General features: G+C 38.2%; 1 protein-coding gene and 1 pseudogene across 1 annotated transcript; both read right to left on the bottom strand.

The window, feature by feature from the left end:
* Nucleotides 1-11,715: 11,715 nt before the first annotated feature.
* Nucleotides 11,716-12,300, bottom strand: LOC110876006. The gene has a single exon (XM_022124189.1). It carries the CDS (start codon nucleotides 12,298-12,300, stop codon nucleotides 11,716-11,718), a length of 585 nt encoding a protein of 194 aa, XP_021979881.1.
* An 8,425-nt stretch (nucleotides 12,301-20,725) lies between these two features.
* LOC118482555 lies at nucleotides 20,726-20,835 on the bottom strand (annotated as a pseudogene).
* Between the last annotated feature and the right edge of the window lie 1,219 nt (nucleotides 20,836-22,054).

Below are 22,054 nucleotides of genomic sequence, written 5' to 3'. Positions count from 1 at the left end.
TTCGATTGTTACAGAGAAGCCTGTAAATGGTATGATCAGGTATGGGAAGAAACTGATGGTGAGAATAGAACAAACTCAGGAGCTGAAGGAAGGAAGCATCCTACGAGACCACCATAACCGACAACCCGGGTATGGTCCGGCTGAAGACCTTAACAAAAACTTAGCGCTGACCGGGAGGCAACCCAGGTTTTGTTTTTATTTCATCTGTTTTTGTTTTTGTGTTTTTGTGTTCGAACCGGACAAGTGTGGGGAAGTCGGAGGAGGTTTGGTCGCTCGTCGAACCTGTTTTCACTCGTTTCTCTTTGTAATTAACCGTTTAACCTGTTTTTGGGAGCTTGTGAGATTTGTTTTGCAGGTGTCGATCGCTTTTTTCCATACTCAATCTCCATTTGGACGAAAGTGATTCGAGTTATGTCAAGACAAGCGTCCCGAGTTGAAGCACCCGCGAACGAAATGCTATACGGTTGCGGTGGAACGAGGCTCAAAGGATTCAACCGCGTCAAATCAGGGGAGTCTGTTCCATTTGTTGTTGTATTTTTATTTCTATTTTTATTTTCAGTTTGTTTGGTCAGTAGTTTCTCGCTCCATTGAGGACAATGTAGGAATTAAGTGTGGGGAGGGGAGACTAGCGTCTAGTGTGTATCTTGTGTCTCGTGTCAGTCATGTCAATTGTGTCAGTCGTGTGTAAAAAAAATAAAAAAAATTGAAAAATAAATCAAAAAAATTTAAAAAACAGAAAATGTTTCGAGATAGATTTTGCAATAAATGGAAAATGATAGGTATAATTGGATCGTTGGCATTTAATTATTATATATGTGAGATAACGAAACAGTCGGTCACGCGTCTAACTTTGGATATGTGGGTGGGCCCAGCCAGCTGAAAGGTTTCTTAGGATCGATATAATATACCTTAAATTAGGAGTCTTGTGGGTTCTCGCCTTAGGAGCTATGGCAAAACTGAAACTGTAGAGAGTATAAGGGGTACGTCATAAGTAAAAAACTTATAAGTTTTTTCGATTAAATTGGCACACCTGTTTCTATTTGTGAAAACAAATCCGAAACAGTGTGGCGCCCAAAAAAAAAATATATTCCATCCATTCATTCATCTGAGCACATGTAAAAAAAAAAGAGAAAAAATATGTGAAGTTTATGGCATTAACCATGGGGATGGTGACTCGTGTGGCGTATGTCCGCTAAACTGATCATAAGCAAAGCATGTAAAGCTCACAATATCATCCATCATAAATTTAATCGAAATATCATAAGGGTTTTTTATATAAGACGGTAGATATAATCTTTTAACCTTATAAGCTTGAAGTGGGATTAGGTGGCGTTGTAGTCTTTTGAGTGTGAGATCCATAGATAACTATAAATTACTTGAACTTGAATGAATCGTGAATAAGGGTTTAGAAGCTGGCAGTTGGGTTTAAGTGGATCGTATACCTACAATCTTGATTAACGTGTGGTTTGATTTGTTAATAAAATAACTGAATATATTGAATGCCAATGTTTCTGATTGTGATTCCATTGCAGATATTTTTTCGGGACGAAAAAAAATAAGTGTGGGGATGTGATGCCGGGTCAAAAGAAGTCATATTTTATATTAGTTCGTGTCGGTTTTTAGCGTGTTGAGTATATTAATTATTAAGTATTATCTATTTATAGTGTATGGATGTTTTGTGTGTAACAGGTGCTCTAAAGATGTTTAATGGAGGAAAACAAACTGAAAGCAAGTTTCACGGATTAATACAAGACATGAAAAGAAAAAAATCCATCAAGTTTAGACACATAATTTTGATGAGATCTTTTAGATGATGGTTGGCAGCCATTAGGAGGATTATTATTATTATTATTTTGGGAAATCAAATATAAAGTTATCATCAATCACTTTTTGGGGGTGATATATGCACGTGAAGGACAAAAGTCAACAACAAATCGATAACAACATTATCAATCATCACGGCAGCCAGGGGCCCACGATTTTGAAGCTATACACACTCTCGTGGACTAGAGGGAGTGGGCCGAGATCATGGACTTGTGATGGACATTATATTTTCTTATCACAATATAAATCCACACATATTGGGCTGGTTGGACTTCTTGATCACCATCATAAAAGACGGCAATTTGGGGGATTACAGATTGATTCGCAGACGTCGCATAGATTAGAGGGGACGTATTTTTTATATTACTTTTCACCTCTCAAGCCAATCAAGGATGTTCAATCAACGCGGGATGACAACCGATGTTGTGAAGACAATCATGAGCGGTTAGGCTCTCTCGTGGCTTCCTCCAGGCGGACGGTTCGGTTAGGTTTTTACGTTATTCAGTTTATACTCAGGTTTGGATGTATTTTTGACCTTGACAAAGTTGTATGAATACATTGATGTGTTGGTTTCTTTAAACTACTTGCTTGCGTTTTGAGTTCTTGCTTTACAACTGGTTCGGTTGATGACAAAACCTAGTAACTTGTTGAGTGACATAGAGTAGGTTAACTCACACTAGTAAATAGGGTTAATCAAATTATAAAAGATCTGATGAGAAGGACCTAGTTTTGATTATCATCTTAAATTAACCAACTTTCCAACATCATGTCTATGTGATGGCCAATTAACTGAGTAAACTGAGTTTGTGAAACCTAGAACCTAAAGTTTGGAGGAAGTTACGTTTTATAAATCTGATATCTTTTCTTGTAGTTAGTTTTTTAGTTTCTTTCAAATTAATCAAAACCCCCAAATCTAGATTACTAGAAGTTAATTAGATAATTTAGCTAAACACTAACCACAAATTCCCCGTGGATACGATACCCTACTTACGATATCTACGTAGTTTAATTAGGTTTTTGTATGACCCTTACGACAGTCATCAGACAGGTTGGTATCAGAGCCAACACTGAGTGAATTAAACACTAGCCTTTTGTGTTTAATCTCAGTTACACAATTGCACGTTCCTCGATTCTCGAGTCTAGACAAGAACTTAGGACTAATCCTAATTCGTTTTATTTTGTCCTTATTTTTTTTCCTTTGTAATTTTTCTGATTAGCCCCCTGCATGGGCAAGTCATTTCAGTTAGAAGTCCCGTTTAGCGCAACCATGTACTTGTTAAATTTTAGTGGAACGGTTAGATTTAAAATAACATTCCTATTATAAGATCTACCATTATAATAAAATGGCAAAATCTAAAAAGGACAAGACCTAGCCATGTGTCACCTTAAGACAGGGCCAAGATGGTAGTTGCTCAATTAGATTCAGATCTTTGTTAACATCTCAATTTAGGATTGTTCTGCGTTAAATATTAAAAGAATCTTAAAGGTAAAACCTAGTCTAAATGTCGTTGCAGACATGGCCAAGATGGTAGAGCCTATTCAAAAGATTCAAATCCTTGTTAACATCTGAAGACATGTTAACATTAGTGGCAAAAATGTCGATAAAATCGCATAAGTCACCCTTAAATTGGATTACTCCAATTTTCCTTATTAAAATAATCACCCCTCTAAAGATGAAGTGCCTACGGGCTATAATTAACGTCCTCTGAGACTAAAGACAGTGGTAGCCCACAACTCCCTGTCAAAGAAAGGTAATGAACTTTGATTCAAGCCTTAATGCCTTGATTCCATAAAATCTGGGCTTATAAATTAAACTTGTCTACGTGACTAGGCCTTTTTGTGCTATTATTAACTTATAATTTAGGGTTATGATAAAGATCCTGAATATGTATATACTTAACAAATTAACCAAAAATAGTTATTAAAACCATGGTTAATAAATCGTCAAGAATGATAGTACTGTATAGGCTTCCAAATAAACATTGTCCTTATTTGATTTTATGTAGCAATTAAAGCTACATGGCTAGGTCAGAAGAGGTAAACAGTCATCCGGTGGAAAACCATGAAAATACTAAGATACATGTGACTGATGCGGAACTGCAAGCACTGATAGATAATGCTGTTGCAAAAGCTATGGAGCGACAGTATAATGAATCTAGTGGGACGCATAGTAGAACCTCATCGATACCCCACACTAACTCTGTCCCTAAGACTCATTGAGAGGCTCATAGCAAGCCACCCTCTAAGAAAGATGAACCCAAGAAAGAGGATGTTCAACATTCCTCAAACCAACATAGTATTCCATCCAAGATGATAGTGTTCGATGATGAACCGCGTACCAAGTCCTGTACCTATAAGTACTTTGTTTCCTGCAAACCCCGGGATTTCACTGGGGAGAAAGGGGCAATTGATTGAATGACCTGATTAGATGAGATGGACACAGTAGTTGACATCAGCGGTTGTGCTGAAAGGGATATAGTGAAGTATGTATCCCAATCATTCAAGGGAGAGGCACTGGCATGGTGGAAGTCTCTCATTCAAGCTGCAGGAAAAATCCCACTATACAATTTGTCATGGGATTAGTTCGTTGCTCTCATTAAAGAGAATTACTGCCCTCAGCATGAGGTTGAAAGGATTGAGTCAGATTTCTTATCATTGGTGATGAAGAATTTAGATTGTTAAGCTTACCTCACCAGTTTCAATACCCTGTCTAGGCTGGTTACGTATCTTGTAACACCGGAACCCAAGCGAATTGCTCGCTTCATTGGGGGTTTAGCCCCAGAAATTAAGGCCAGTGTTAAGGCATCTAGACCTGCTACTTTTAGATCAGCAGCGGATCTATCTCTGTCTCTTACCTTGGATGCGGTCAGGCTAAGATCGCTCAAGAATTCTGAAGAAGGTAAGAGAAAGCGTGAGGATGATAACTCACGAGGGTCTGAAAAGAAGCACAAAGGAAACACTGATTCCAAGAAGTTTGGGTCTGGTAAGAGTAGTCAACGAACAGAGGAGAAGCCAAAGTGCACGACTTGCCAAAAACGCCACTTTGGAAAATGCAGGCTTGAGACCAATTCTCAGTCAGGACCACCTGCATGTGGGTTATGCAAGTCTAAAGAGCACAAAACAGTAGACTGCAAGAAGATTAAGGATGCTACGTGCTACAACTGCAATGAAAAGGGGCACATTAAGACCAACTGCCCTAAATACGCTAAAAAGCCCGAGGAAGCCAAGAAGACCAATGCATGGGTCTTCCAGATGAATGCAAAGGAAGCTGTTCAGGACGACAATGTGATCATAGGTACCTTCCTCATAAATGATGTCTATGCAAGAGTACTTTTTGATTCAGGAGCTGATAAGTCATTCGTAGATAATAAGTTCTGTAAGTTGCTGAATTTACCTGTTAAAACCTTAAGTGTGAAATATAAAGTGGAATTAGCTGATGGTACCTTAGAGACCGCATCAACTGTGTTAGATGGATGCTTCATATCCATTAGGAACCATTCTTTTCCATTGTCCCTTCTTCCTTTGAAACTAGCCGGTTTTGATATAGTTATAGGCATGGACTGGTTATCGCATAACCAAGCCCAGATCATGTGCAACAAGAAACAAGTGGTGATCAAGACTCCGTCTGGTGAGCCACTTACCATTCAGGGAGATACCCAGTATGGACTGCCTGAGCAAGTGTCTATGCTCAAGGCATCCAGGTGTCTGAAGAAGTGTTGTGTCATTTATATGGCACAAGTAACTATTGATGAGCAGAAGCCCAAGGTTGAAGATATTCCAGTCATTTCTGAATACCCTGAAGTTTTCCCTGAAGAACTACCTGGTTTACCACCAGATAGGCAAGTAGAATTCAGAATTGACATCATCCCGGGAGCAGCACCTGTTGCGAGAGCACCTTATAGATTGGCACCGATAGAGATGAAGGAATTGAGGACACAATTAGATGATTTGCAAGCCAAAGGTTTTATTAGACCTAGTTCATCTCCTTGGGGAGCGCCAATCCTGTTTGTCAAAAAGAAGGATGGATCGATGCGTTTATGTATCGATTACCGTGAGCTTAATAAGGTCACTATCAAGAATAGGTATCCTTTGCCCAGGATCGACGATCTGTTCGACCAATTACAAGGGGCAAGCTACTTTTCTAAGATTGATTTGAGGTCAGGCTATCATCAACTGAAGGTTAAAGATGAAGATGTACACAAAACTGCATTTAGGACTCGCTATGGTCATTACGAGTTCCTAGTGATGCCTTTTGGGCTCACTAATGCACCTGCTGCATTCATGGATCTTATGAACCGTGTCTGCAAGCCATACTTGGACAAATTTGTTATCGTCTTCATTGACGACATTCTGATTTATTCAAGGAGCCAAGCTGACCATGAGAAGCACCTCCGTTGCATTCTGAAACTGCTTCAATAGGAAAAGCTCTATGCCAAGTTTTCGAAGTGTGAATTCTGGCTTCGTGAAGTCCAATTCCTTGGACATGTTGTTAGTGAGCGTGGTATCCAAGTAGATCCCGCTAAAGTTAAAGCTGTCATGAATTGGCAAGAGCCAAAGACGTCTACAGAGATTCGTAGCTTTCTAGGTTTAGCAGGATATTATAGGCGATTTATAGAAAACTTCTCAAGGATTGCTGCACCCCTAACTTCGTTGACGCGTAAGAATATTAACTTTTATCCTTTGACAACCTGAAGCAGAAGTTGAGCAACGCTCCAGTATTGACGTTGCCTGATGGAATTGATGAGTTTGTGGTATATTGCGACGCATCACACACCTGTATGGGCTGTGTGCTGATGCAGAAAGGCAAGGTCATTGGCTATGCTTCACGTCAGTTAAAGGTGCACGAGAAGAATTACACCACCCATGATTTGGAGTTGAGTGCCGTTGTATTCGCACTAAAACTATGGAGGCATTATTTGTATGGAACCAAGTGTGTGATCTATTCTGATCACAAGAGCCTTCAGCACTTGTTTAATCAGAAGGACTTAAACATGAGGCAGCGACGTTGGATGGAAACTTTAAATGATTATGATTGTGAGATAAGATACCATCCTGGCAAGGAGAATGTAGTCGCCAATTCCTTAAGTCGAAAGGAAAGAGTGAAGCCTATAAGAATCAATGCCAAGAGCATTGAGATAAAGAATAGTTTGGATGAAAGGTTGTTAGCTGCGCAGAAGGAAGCTGTCTTGGAAGCTAACTACCCTGATGAAAAGCTAGGAGTAACTGAAGAACAGTTATCCTATGGCAAGGACGGAATCCTGAGGTTAAATGGACGAATATGGGTTCCAGTTTATGGAGGACTTCGGGATGTTATCCTCCAGGAAGCCCATAGCTCTAAGTACTCCGTTCATCCTAGAGCTGACAAGATGTACCAGGATCTGAAGACGAACTATTGGTGGATAGGCTTGAAGAAGTCTATAGCTACCTATGTAGCCAAATGTTTGATGTGCGCACAAGTTAAAGCTGAACATCAAAAGCTGTCAGGTTTGCTACAACAGCCTAAGCTTCCCACCTGGAAGTGGGAAATGGTGACAATGGATTTTATCACCAAATTGCCAAAGACAAAGAAAGGAAATGATACTATTTGGGTGATAGTAGATAGACTGACTAAGTCAGCACATTTCCTACCCATCAAGGAGACTCATAGCTCTGACATGTTAGCCCAATTCTACGTAGATAAGATTGTATCTCTGCATGGTGTATCAGTATCTATTATCTCGGATAGAGATACTAGATACACATCTCATTTTTGGAAAAGTTTCCAACAGTCTTTGGGCACGCACTTGAATTTTAGTACGGCTTACCATCCACAGACGGACGGGCAGAGTGAGCGTACCATTCAAACTTTGGAAGACATACTTCGTGCATGTGTGATTGACTTAGGTGGTAGTTGGGATAACCACCTGCCATTGATCGAGTTCTCCTATAACAACAGCTACCATACAAGCATTCAGGCTGCGCCTTTTGAGGCATTATATGGTAGGAAATGCAGAACGCCTATTTGTTAGGCAGAAGTAGGAGAAGCTCAGTTATCAGGACCTGACATAGTCCTTGAAACAACAGACAAGATTGTCCAGATTCGTGACTGCCTGAAAGCTGCCAGGGATAGGCAGAAAAGTTATGCTGATAAAAGGCGAAAACCTCTAAAGTTTGAGGTTGGTGATAAAGTTTTGCTTAAAGTGTCACCCTAAAGGGAGTGATGCGATTTGGTAAGAAAGGTAAGTTAAGCCCAAGGTATATAGGACCATTCGAGATCATTGAATGTGTAGGAACAGTGGCTTATAAGTTAAACTTGCCTGAAGAGCTCAGTGGTATTCACAATGTATTCCACATCTGCAATCTGAAGAAATGTCTAGCTGATAAATCGCTAGTCATACCGCATACAGATGTGCATATAGATGAGAGCTTGAAATTTGTGGAAAAACCTTTGTCGATCGAGGATCGACAGGTTAAGAAGCTTCGAAGGAAGCATGTGCCAATTGTAAAGGTTAAATGGGATGCCCGTAGAGGTCCCGAGTATACGTGGGAGGTAGAGTTCATAATGAAAGAAAAGTACCCTCATTTGTTTCAGTAAATCTCGAGGTCGAAATTTCTTTTAAGGGGGTGAGGAGGTAACACCTCGTAAATTCATGTCCAATAATATATCAACACGTGTCATGGACTTTAAACGTGTAAAGAATTGATTTAGAGGGACTAAAGTTGACAAACAAGGAATCTATGTGTGTAAAAGGATTCAAAATGTCACTAATGGATAAGTATACTTTTCAACGACCCTACACGATGTCTATACCCTTAAACGAATGAATCATGGATCATACGAAGCTAATTGTGGAAGAAAGTGAGAGATTACAAACTACAGGGGTTAAATGTGTCAACATGTTTAAAGTATACCTCTGAGTGACCTTTTAAAAAACCCAAAGCTTTGTAACAATTAATTATGCTCACTAGAATACATGATAAAAATTTCACAAGCTTTCGATAAAGTATGAGAAAGTTATGATAATATTCGTATACGAGGGGTTAAAAGCGTCAACGTTGAAATTAAAGGCTTCTCGGGTAATCACAAAGTTAACCAAGGACTTAACAAAGTTTGGTTGTGCCTTGAGGTCCTTAGAAATTATTCTTGAAGGTTAAAAGTGCAATATGGAAGCTTAAAACCATGTTTGGAAGGACTAGGGGCTGAAATGTAATTAATCGAAACTTGTTTGGCTGGTAACTGAGGTGCTGGCGTAGCGCCACCAACAACCCCCTCTGCCGTCGCACTACGCGACGGCCTGAACTGGGCATACTTCATGTACAGGTGCGAGTTCAGCAAGTTAAACCGACTTAGAAACCTTGTATTCGATTCTAGGGGCTTGTTTGATGGTTTTTCAAGCTTAGGGACACTTGTAAATGATCAGGGAACATCCATAGACTATTGTGGAATGATCTTGTTGCATCTAAAGTCCTATATAAGAACCCATTGTTGCAACACTTTGGTATACACTTTGAAAACCATTCAAACTCAATTTCTGAAGATTTCTGGAGCTCTCTGGTCAACAAGCAAGTTTCCTTAGGATCCATAGTCATACTTAGGACCTTTGTAAGTGTCCTTAACCTTTCTTAATTCAGTTTTACTTAGTTTATTAGCCTAAAGTCAAACTGTCGTAATTAATATTTGACTTCATCATTAATCTTAATTTGTCCATTCAAATTTCAAATTGAAAGTACCTATGAGTGGGTAATTATGTGGGCAATAAACCCTTAAAAGGGCACCCTCTGATTCCCACTCTAACTATGTCAATTGTCGGGTCAAAGCTAATCTTAAAAAGTCAACAGAAAGCTTATTTTCAAATAAATGCATGATTAGCAATATAGAAGCCATGCAACCTGCTTTATCATTAATATAACTTGGTAATTAATGTAAGAACATGTCTAAACATGTTCAACCCGACAATTTTCAGTTTAAGCTCGGTTCGGAACCGAAAGTCGCAAAAGTAGACTTTTGCTTTGACTTCCAGTTCTGACCCATTGGAGCATAGTTTAGAAATGGCTTAGAGCCTTATTAGGATCAGGTTTCATATAAGTATAACCATCTGTGATTATACAACTTGGTTCATTAGTTATCCGATTCATATGCATATTTCCGTTAATTAAATGCCTAAATGTTGACTATTATGCCTATATGACCTTAAAACGTGATTTTTTGAAAATGTAAAAGAATAGAAACCTTAGTTAATGATTTATAAACTTGTACCTAAAATTCGACATCAGTTTGAGGTCTAGATTAAGAGTTATGCTTATTAGCGTAATTAGAAAGCTTTTTAGTAATTAAACGGCGTAATTAGCGTATAGCCTATCTAAACCCAAATTTTAGTACCAAACTTTTTACCCACTGATATAAAATAATATTTTGGGATTTTTGGAGATTTTTATTTATTTTTAGGCTAAGCATAACATAGAGTTCTAAGCTTGATCCGGTAATTGTCGGTTTTGCCCTTTTAGGCTATAAAATGAGTTTTACAAATCCTTTTGATATCAAACCTTTTTCTACTGGTCCAATATGATAAATAGAATATTCTAAGCCTTCTGGAAAAATAAAAATATCAGCTTTTCTTATAAAACCCAAAAATCGCTTAAAATCGCCTTTTTATGCGTTTTAAGCGCATAGTATGTATTAAAACCATTTTAGATATATAAGACTTGATACCTACTGATGTTTTAATTAAATTTTTATACTTTAGTAGTAAGCAAAAGTTTTAAACTTAGATTTCCAGATTTGACCTTTAAACCTTGGGTGAAATTACTAAAATGCCCTTTCGGTGCATAGTATGGTTAGAAATTATAAATTTCACATATAGGTTATACCCTACTGATATAACTTAGTAAATTAAATATTTTTACTGAATACATCAGACCCGAAACTCAGAATTATATTTAAACTCTTTTATAATCTTTTAAACCAAAATGCCCTTGCTGGGCATAATTTGAGTTTAAATCCGTTTTGGGCATAATAGAAGATATCTTACTGATGTCACAACATATTTAAGGCATATTAACTTAGGAAACTTGTAAATGACTCATTTGGTTACCCGTTATGCACTTTTTGCGTTCGGGTCGGCTTATGTAACTAGTTTGCATATATTTGCCGAAACGGGTCAAACCATATCGTTTTCATCTCAAAATCCAGAATGTGTTTAGTTTACCCATATTAAACAAGTATCCAAGCTTTTCGGGTCTAAACCACATTCTAATCTGGTCTTCGCTTAATCATGCGTTTTCATCCCAAGTTATAAAAGATATTTTTGCCTAAGTGCATTCAAATTAATTTTTAAACTCTTTTCAAAATGAGTCAGTTAAATTGTATTTACCAGTGTAAACTGACGTATTTTCCAAAAAGGCTAAGTGCAGGTACTATACGAAATAGGCTGGCTACTCCAGGCATCAATAATCAAGTCTCGCAAGCTCTAGATGTTAAAGTCTGTTGAACAATTTCCTTTTTCTTTCGATCCGCCTGTGGATCAATTACAGTCCATTTGTGATACTTTGATTTATTATAATTCAGTTGTAATGCGATTCATTTTCTTTTGCTTCCGCTGTGCATTTAAATTTGTGTTGTTTGACTATGATGATATCAACTACGTCACGATACTCCCCACCGGGCCCACCAGTAATACGTGGAAATATCGGGGTGTGACAGTGGAAAAAACTTTTTTGGGGACCCTGAAAATGACCATGGCCGTTGCCACCATTACCTTAACCATTGCCACCATTGTTAGGCCGGTTACCTCTCCAGCGGCCACGCCTACGACCGCGACGATTCTGCGATTCCGGGTTGCTAGAAGAGGACTGCTGGGAGGGTTCCGGATTAAACGGAGGTGGCGGTTTTGGTTCGTTGGAGGTGAGAAGCACCTATGCAGTTTCTAGAGCCGCCAACTGTTGTGCCTCGCATTCGATCATGTCTCGAGCAATATCCCAAGTCGGGGATTGTTGATGGATTAGTGTCGCGGTCACCGAATATTCTGGAGGTAGATCGCGGGCCAATTGGAGAACTACACGAAATTCAGGTACGGGTTGATAAACATCTTTCAGTTGTTCATCGATTTCCTTGAGCTTGGTGCAGTACTCGTCTAGAGAAGAACATGCTGACAGTTTATGATTAGTAAAGGCATGCTTAAGAGTGGCTGCACGAGAGCCTTTATTATTTAGAAAAACACCTTGTAAGCGAACCCATGCGTCCCTAGCCGTGGTGTCAGTCTCGAGAACGCGGACGAGAAGATCATTAGACAACGTTCCATATATCCACTGCAACACGATGGAGTCGATCTTGGCCCATGAAGCATACTCTGGATCCGTGTCTGCCAGAGGATCCGTTCCATCGATGTGGTGAAGAACCTTGTAACCTTTTGCATGAAGCATGAACAATTTCACCCAGGACGTGTACGTAACCTTGGTGCCATCAAGAACACAGACCTTGTGTTGAATGTTGGTGACCATATAATATAAACTGGATGGAGGGGTTTGGCCGTAGCCTGATCACCAGATGAAGGAGGTTTGGCGCCAGAGGAGGTGTTGTCATCAACGGTATTGTCGTCAACCATGGCTGATCGGCAGAAAAAAGAAAACGAAGATTACACGCTATGGCTCTGATATCATAAACGCGTATGGAATTAGGGTTAATTTCTGTGTATTATTGATGAAACAAAGAACCCACTAAATAGGGATATACAAGCCTCAAATAAGGAAAGAATATATCTCCTAAACTAAATACAATCATGATCTAAATATACACATATACAGAATATATCACTAATATTACTCGCATATCTAATGGCAATATCACAACGGATCTCCCTAACAATATTACTTTTAAAGTTTCCCTTAGACCATTCACACACCATTCATTAATCCTTCTTTACCTTTAAAATTAAAAAAAAAAATATGAGTAAATTGTCATTTTATACTCTAAAGTTTGACTCAAAATGACACTTTAGTCCAAATAGTTTTTCTTTTCTCTCTTAGGTTGCGAACATTTGTAGTTTTTTTTTTTTTTTTGTCATTTTCGTCTAATTAACCAAGTAACTTCGTCAAAAAATGTCAGTTCACTCAGGGGCCGGTATTTCTGTCAGATTAGATATATGTTTTGTTTTAGCTATTTTCACTATATATATATATATATATATATATATATATATAGTTTTATATATATAGTTTTATAATTATAGTGGAGAGTTCAAATGAGAAAAAAATGTTTTGTAAGAAAAATTTTTAACCAATAAGCATGCTTCATTTTCCTTAATTTAATATTTGTATTTAATGTTATTGTAACTTGGGGACTTCAACAAGGAGACCGGTTGTCACCATTTTTGTTCGTATTAGCCCTTAAAGTTGTGGATGTAATTATGCAAAAAAACAATAAAAATAGGACCGTTAAGGGAGTTCAACTCGCAAATGAGGGACCAATGGTGTTGTATTTATGTTATGCAGATGATGTAATTTTTTTGGGGTTACGGTCCAAATGAAATATAAAAAACTTAAACCATATTTTGAGATGCTTCCATCTTTGCTCGGGTTTAAAGATAAAAATTAAGCAAATCCAATCTTTTTGGAATTCGGATAGAGGATGAAGTGGTAGATAGGATGGCGGATAGCATCAATTGCAAAGAGGGTAAACTACCATTTTCAATCTTGTGATGCCAATTGGTGCCAATATGAAAAGGGTGAAGCACCAGAAACCAATAGTGGACCGATTGCATTCGAAATTATCCTCATGGAAAGCTCGATGCTTATCGTTTTCGGGAAGAGTTGTACTTGCAAAATCGGTTCTTGGGGCATACGGCAGAACAGGGGTCGAATCATACGGCAGAACAAGGGTCATCCAGATATGCACTACCCCGAGAACTAACAAGGGAGTTCCTCCAAAAAGATATTCTCCTGAGAAAGAAGCTCGAAGCACTTAGTATCCAATGGCAAACTTGGCAGCTGGAAATTTATCATCAGAAGCCCAGGCATTCGCTGCATCTCTATGTTCTGAAGAAGTCCCAACCACAGTTGAACAAGCTCTTGAGTCTAAGGACTGGAGGGAGGCATTGGAAGTTGAAATGGATGCACTAAATAAAAATGACACATGGGAAAATGTATCCTTCCTCCTGCAAAAAACCAGTAGGGTGTCGTTGGGTTTTCACTATAAAATACAAACCGGATGGAACCATTGAAAGGTACAAAGCCCGGCTTGTAGCAAAGGGGTATACTCAAACATACGGAAATGACTATTCTGATACTTTTTCCCCGTGGCAAAAATTGACACAATCAGGGTCCTATTCTCTATAGCCGCAAATAAAGGGTGGCCTCTTCTCCAATTTGATGTAAAAAATGCCTTCTTACATGGAGAACTGGAAGAAGAAGTCTATATGGAGGCTGCCCCTGGGTTCATGGAGAGGTCCAATCCTAGAGAAGTGTGTTGCTTGAAGAAATCCTTATATGGATTAAAACAGTCTCCTCGCGCTTGGTTTGGCAGGTTTACTTTAGCCATGAAAAAATATGGCTACAAACAAAGTAACTCAGACCATACCCTGTTTCAAACGGAGGAATGGTCTCGTAACGTGCTTAATTATCTATGTTGATGATATGATAATCACAGGTAATGATGAGGAAGAGATGACAAAGCTAAAGGTGAACTTATTCAAAGAATTCGAGATGAAGGATCTAGGGAGACTTAAATACTTCCTTGGGATTGAAGTCTTGAGGCCCAGACAGGGGATCTTTATCTGCCAAAAGAAATACGTTCTTGACCTATTGGCAGAAACAGGGATGATTGGTTGTAAACCAATTGATACTTCTATGATGGTAAACCAAAAGCTCTATATGGAGGAAAATGTTAAGCTGGCCAACAAGGGAAGATATCAACGGATAGTCGGGAAACTGATCTATCTCTCACGTACCTGGCCTGACATTGCTTACACAGTCGGAGTTGTGAGCCAATTCATGCATCAACCTCAAGTTGCCCATATGGAAGCCGTATTGAGAATTATTAGATACCTCATAGGGACACCTGGTCATGGAGTTCTGTTTAAAGAAAATGGTCACCTAGAAACTCAAGTGTAAACTGATGCAGACTGGGCCGGAGATAAAGGAAATCGAAGATCAACATCTGGTTACTTTACTCTTGTTGGAGGGAATCTTGTCACGTGGAGAAGCAAGAAACATAAGGTGGTGGCTCTTTCAAGTGCTGAAGCAGAATTTCAAGGAATAGCACGTGGTCTAGCAGAGATACTATGGATACGGAAACTCATGATAGAAATCGGGTATCCCCCAACTCAATCCAACAAAATTGTGTGTGATAACGAGGCAGCTATTCAAATCTCAGAAAATCCAGTCCAGCATGATCGCACCAAACACGTTGAGGAAGACCGACACTTCATCAAAGAAAAACTTGAAACAGGAATAATTAAACTTCCGTTCGTCCGCTCAGAAGATTAACTAGTTGATATATTAACAAATGAAGTCAACGGAAAGATCTTTAATCGTTGTCTTGGCAAGTTGAGTATCAGAAATCCCACTACTCAACTTGAGGGGGAGTTTACATCATTTCCCAAAATAGGTGCAAATCAAGGCCAGCGTTTATACAGCTCAATTTCTGGAAGACTGTTAATTGCCAGCCATATTTTTCAATATGTGATTGTATTTTTCCTTATTTAGCTTCTTCGTATAGGCTATATATACTTCAGTTTGTAGGCATGTTAAAACACACAAGAAATACAAAACAACTTATCTTTTCTTCCATTCCTCTGGTTATCATGAACAACAGTGGAAGTTGTGGATTTTGAGTTATTGGAGACTGATCGTGCATTTCCTTCACTTGAAATTCTAAGCTTTAAAGATATGCGTGGATGGAACAAATGGTCGGGGGTTGTGTTTCCATGCTTGAAAAAGCTTAAAATTGAAAATTGTCCTAATTTGGTTGAATCCCTACCTTCATTGAAAGTTGTAGAAATAAATAAACGTGATAGTGGTGTGTTGAGTAAATTGGCCCAGGTAGTAGCTTCATCAATCATCAAGTTGAAAATAACATGTATTTTAGGTCTTAATGATGTGGTGTGGAGAAGTGTTATAGAATATTTTGGGGAAATTGAAGAATTAGATATACAAGGGTGTAATGAAATAAGATACCTGGTGAAATCAGATGCAGTTGCAAGTAAGATTCTTGTGAAGTTGAGGAAATTGGAACTGTGGTGAGTTTAGGAGAGGAGGAGGAGTGGGATGTTAATTGTTGGATTTTGAACGTATTCAGGTGTGCCAATATGGAGCGTTGCAATTGTTCAAATGGCGTCGAGGAATTGAGTGTCCTTTCCAAAAGGAGGACAGGAGAAGCTCAGGTCACTTGTACTATATCATTGCATGAAATTATTGGAACAAGGGTGGGGAAGACAAAAGATCAACAAGAGCAGAAGCAACATGCCAATGCTTGAATATGTATCCATAACTGATTGGCCAAATCTGAAATCATTCATTGAACCAACTTGCTTGGTTCACCTCACCACATTGTTGATACACAATTGTGAACGTCTCGAGTCATTGGCTGACAATTTGACATCATTAAATATAAAAAATTGTCCAAGTATGGATGCTCCTTTTCCTAGTTCCCAGTTTGTGTTCCTTAACAATAGGGACGTTGAAGAGGCGAGTGGGGCCCACAGAATTTTCCAGCGTCACTTGTTCATCTTAACTTACTCGGTGGTAAAGATGGAGTGAGTAGTTGTAGTCAAATTTCTCATCTTCTTCCTTCATCTCTTATATCTTTTAGTATGTGTGAATTCAAGAAATTGGAATCAGTTTCACCTCCCTCCAATCTCTCTTTTGCATTTTGCTCTAATATGAAGAAATATATGTAATCTCAAATATATGGCTTACCGTTTTCTTTTTGAGAAAACTGTCTATTAAATTGTTCAATTTAGTATGAAATTATGTGTTAAGTGGATTGAATTTCCATGAAATCTGTTGAATGTGTTTATATATAATGAACAAAACCATATCAAAAAGTTACTAGCTTGTTGTACAATATCTGATTTTAATCATGTCTTACTAATCAAATTCTTATGGCTTTTCTTTGGTTTCATTTACATAGAATACTATTTTGAAGTAGTTTTATTAGTCCAATTAGACTTGCATTTAATATTATACCATATTAGTCTGTGGTTTGATAAAGAAAAAAAAAGGGAACATGTAACATTTGTTCAAGTATTGTGTTGATTATTGGCGTTAAATTGAGTTGTTTAGGAGTCCATTTCGGATAAAAAGGGAAGATGTAACATGTGTTTCTTGAGTTTATGTGATTATCTTTACTCATCTGAACTCATTTATTTTGACAATCTATTTAATGATTTTATCAAATGAACAAATTATTGAATTATCATTTAGTTATAATTTCCAGCTTGTGACTCACAATTGCCGAGTTCCATATATATTTTGCAGCTCGTATTTTGTTGGTAACGGATCAGATTGCTGATTGTATTTTGTGTTTATACCTATTACTCTATTTAGATTGGTGTCAATTTCAACCTTCTAGACTTCTAGTACAAAAACCGGGCTGACTCAGATTTTGTTTTATTTTGGTAGGTTCATGCTAACATTCATAAAGTGTTAAAAGGAAAATGAATTTACACGCCCCGTTGCAAGTTATGAGGTGACATATGGCTTGTGGTATGTGTCCTTTTTAATGCATTTAGTTTTGATAAGAGGCGTCAGTTTCGACTCGTTTACTTATGAGTGATCAATTCAGGTCATGTTTACCTTTAACAGCTCGAATGATTAAAATATAAAAAAAATCAACTTAAAAGGAAACGTGTTTTTGAATCATTTCAACAATAATATAGATCATCATTGACAAGATAATATAATTATCAGCATGGTTTATAGGGTTTTATAGTTAGCGAGATGGTTTTGTAGGCTTCTACTGTTATGGTTTTTCTGTGATGGTTCTATTTTCATGGCTGTCAGCTTTATTCAGGTTATTTTATATATAAACTCATTCTAAGACTTTAAGTTGTTTCGTTTCTACCAGAGTATTCAAAATAATTACCGTTTGCATTGAATATGGTGTGTAAATTTGGGTTCGCATTAAAAAACCTAGAAGGCGTACCCGTTTTCATGCAGGTCATTCACGACGTAGGCCAAACGGGTGCATCCAGACAAGGCAAGCGCATCAAGATAGTTCTCCAGCAATACTTCTATGAGGTTAAGATTTGCTTTCTATTGCGGTAATAGTTTGCAAAACAAGTGTTTTCGGGTCAACCGTACCTGGCCATGTTGACCCGTACCTAAATGACCTGTTTTGAACCGTTTTCACTTGTTACTTGTTTTGTCTGTCCAAACCCACAAAAGAAAGCAAATAGGCCGAAATTGTCACCTCTACATTTGCTTGACATTATTAAAATTTTGGTTTTGTAATGTTTCAAAAGGTATAATTTTTTTGTACGGATTGAATCAGGTCATTGGATTAGGTTGACCCACAACACTTTTAGGGTGTAAGGGGCACTCCCCTAAGAGGGGAGTCCCTTCTTTTACGCCCAACCAATCCTCGTGTGCCACGTCAACTCCCCTCTTAAACTCCTCTAACACCCTAAATTGATGGCGGCACTCCCCTCTTAGGTGACTTGGTTTTTTAATTTTTTTTTTGTTTTTTTTATTTGTTGAAAATATGCATGTTTATAAAAAAATATTAATAAAAATTAACAAAAGACATTTCAAAGTAGAAAATAAAAATAAAAATTAAATTCAAACTAGAAAATTAAAGTTACATTCAAACTAGAAAATAAAAATTACATTAAAACTAGAAAATAAAAATTTTAGAAATCGCATGGCCACCCGTACTTGTTAGCGATTTCGCGCTTTCGGGCGAGGATGAACGGCAACATATTTGGCGGAGCATCGTCGTGCGGCTTGAGGAATGTTTTCATATCTCGATCGTAATTGTAGTTTTTCATCGTCTCGCGTTGTTCCGATATGAGCTCGCGAGCCTCCGACTCTCTTTTCTTCCTCAATTCGATCGCCTCTAATTCCATCGCTTGCTTCGCTTCTTTCATGGCGGTGTACTCTTTGAATTGTGCCGCCAACTCGGCCGAGCTTCCCTCGGACGATGTCGCTTGATGCTTGTCTCGCCGTTGTGGTCTTTGTGGCGAGGGGTCTTCGTTCATATCCGGTACCGAAGGGTCCACGTCAACGGGCTTTCTTTTATGTGTCGAACCTTCACCTTCCTCACCCAACAATGGGACTTGGGCCCATTTGTCGTGTTTTCGAACGACCTCCCACGCCTCGACATGTTGAAAACCGTTCGGAAATCTCTCTTTAAATTCTGTTAACGCGACTTTCATCACGTCGAGATCCTTACATCCGCTTCCTCGTGTGCGATCCTACATATTATAAAAATAATAAGTGTTAAAAAAATATGAACTTAGTAAATAAAATTAAAAAATATACAATGTTAAAAAAATAAAAATTTTACCGCTTGTTGGTATAGGCCGTTGAAAAAGTTTATTTTCACTTTCATCGGGTTCCATTTAGACCGTACTTGATGCACGGTCCGGTTACTTCCGCCGACGGTGGCGTTAAAATGATCTAAAATTTTACGCCAAAAACTATCGCGGTTTTGTTGATTGCCCTTCTTTTTGCTGGTAGAGCAATGTACCCACGCCTTCGCCAACGCCTCTTCTTGGACCTTTGTCCATTTTTCGCTCACCGTTTTTCCCTTTTTTATCCCGAGCGTCATCTTCTTTGTTGCCCGCGTCTTCATCCACATTATATTCATCATCCTCGTTCTCGTCCTCGTCGCCCAAATTTTGAGTTTCGGGCACTACCTCATCGTCCTCGTCGTCGTAAATAGGTAGTGGACGTTCGATATTTCCTCGTGATGGAACTTGTGGGGCACGAAAAGCATATGGGTCAAAGGCGGGGGATTGAGGAGGAGCGTCCATTGATAACAAATTTTGAAAATAGCCGAAATTGGCTTGAAGGTTGGGTGGTTGGGTGTTGTAAAAGGAGGGGTGTGAAGGTTGTTGGAAAAAAAAACGGGGGTTGTGAAGTGTATCCGAAAGGGGGTTGTGGTTGTGCACTTGCACCGCTCGAACCACCACGAGACGGTTGCGAGCCCCGTCCCTTAGTTTTTTTCTTGGCCTCGCGGGGTTGGTTCTCCATTGCTCGGTTTGAAGTGGGTGTGGTTTGAGAGTATAAAAAATAAGTGAAGTGGGTGTGGTTGGAGAGTATAAAAAATGTGTGAAATTGTTGTGGTTTGAGTATAAAAATTGAGTGAATGGTGTGGTTATTTATATATGTTTTAAAAAGTGATTTCTTTTTTTTTTTTTTAAAGTCGACCGTTGCACACTTGACCGTTCCTCAAAATCGTGCATTTCAAGCGGTGAATACACACCGAGCCCATTCCCCGAATCGGGTCCCCGCGTTGATGGCGGCGGTGTTCCCGATCGGGGTAATGGGTCATCGAAACCATCCCCACGTGTGCCCCGTGCACCCTTAACAAGTGTGTCAAATAAGATTACAAGAAGTGTATGGTTCTAAAAAAAAATATATTATATTTGAATAAATGATTATTATATTCTAATGCATTAAAATCTGGGTGATTACCAACTCATTTGACGAGTTCCTTTCTGCTAACTTCCATTTTAATATTGCTTGACCTGTTAGAGATCAAACATAACCTGAACTGACTCATATGAAATTAGTTGAAAATTTCTATCCTTTACATTCTGATCTTAGTCAAACCAACTGGTTATAACTGGGCTTTCGTTTCAATAATGAACAAATACAAGCTATAGCTATTAGCAGCAGCTGCCATCAACATATTCCGAGTCGTAGTTATCTTATGTCTCTACCTTCGTAGTTATTTAGCGGTTCTTATTTAAACTTGCTCTTGTATTTTTTGGACAATTTCTCGATTTGTGCATGTCAACCTTGCGCAGAAATCATACTAATCTTCTCTATAACGTGTATCGTCTCAGTTTTATCAGATGTTCCTGAAGGAATTGCTCTTGTCTTAATTTATGTGATGTATTTTTTTTACACCCAAAATCAAAAGTATGCACATGTCACATGAAAGTCATGAAACCACAACAATACATAATGATTGTAGTTTTAAATCCAATAAACTTCTTAAACAAAAACATAAAAAGTTGTACTTCATCAACTTCAATGAAGATGATGGTTTGGTTTTCAAAATAAGAATGGATTGGCACTTGGCCATGTTATAACTATTCGGGTGTAATGGGCCATGGTAATGCAATGAGTCTTTAGTGTAATGGGCCCCCTACTGTGACCAGTTTGGGTTAAACTTAAAAAAAGAATGGAGTGGGCCATGTTATAACTATTCGGTTCGGTTATTTTCTGTTATGAACACTGACATAACCGAAACCGAACCAAAAAAAATTTAACGAAGCTCTCTATTTGATTTCACATGATGTGCACACAACCAACCGTAGAGACGGCTCAACCATTTTCAAAGTTCAAACTGAAGTAAAATTTTGAGACCCTTTTCTAATCGTATTTGTTTGCGTATGCCTAATACGGTTATAGCTTAAAATTAGGTGATGGTTTAATATGAAACTCTACAACTCATAGAATTATAGGATTCAATTGTGATTAGATTTATCTAAACCGGATAAAACAATCAATGCATATATGATTAAAGGATAGACCCATATTTGTCTCTTGTAAGTTGTGAGTGAGGTTTGTCTCAATTGTTCTCAATCCATTCCACCTTCAGTAAAAAGTGGAGCCAGTGATGATGACCCACTCAATATTGGCCGGTGATGAAATTTATTTTAATTTTCTTAAAAAAAAAGTTATGAATTTTGTAATTATAATAACTAGTAAGTTCCCCCTCACAATGCAGCAGGTCCAAATGTAAAGTACCTCAGATTTGTACAGTAAAGACCTAAATCGAATCTGAACAAAACTTACGTCAAACCGTAGATAAACTGAAGATGTACATAAAAATAAACACGGAAACGTATTATATATGGCTAGAATTATTAGCGAAAGAAATTTACGTCGAACACCAACATGAACTTATACCAATACGTACATAAAAATAAGAAAAAAACAATATTTTTTTAAGTTAGAAATGGTATCGCGCGTTGTAGTGACGCCGAAACATAAAGTAAGTCAAATGAAAACATATTATATTTGACCCGACTTGTTGTAAAACAAAATTTATGACAAAACATAGATCAACTGAAAACGAACA

The sequence above is a fragment of the Helianthus annuus genome, chromosome 9 (assembly GCF_002127325.2).
Source record: "Helianthus annuus cultivar XRQ/B chromosome 9, HanXRQr2.0-SUNRISE, whole genome shotgun sequence".
Lineage (NCBI taxonomy): Eukaryota > Viridiplantae > Streptophyta > Magnoliopsida > Asterales > Asteraceae > Helianthus > Helianthus annuus.
The sequence above is the reverse complement of the archived record's forward strand: the minus strand, read 5'-3'. Positions and strand labels throughout refer to the sequence as shown.

What these genes read in the sequence shown, in the direction of transcription:
- LOC110876006 (XM_022124189.1), bottom strand. Translation starts at nt 12,300, where the DNA reads ATGGTCACCAACATTCAACACAAGGTCTGTGTTCTTGATGGCACCAAG.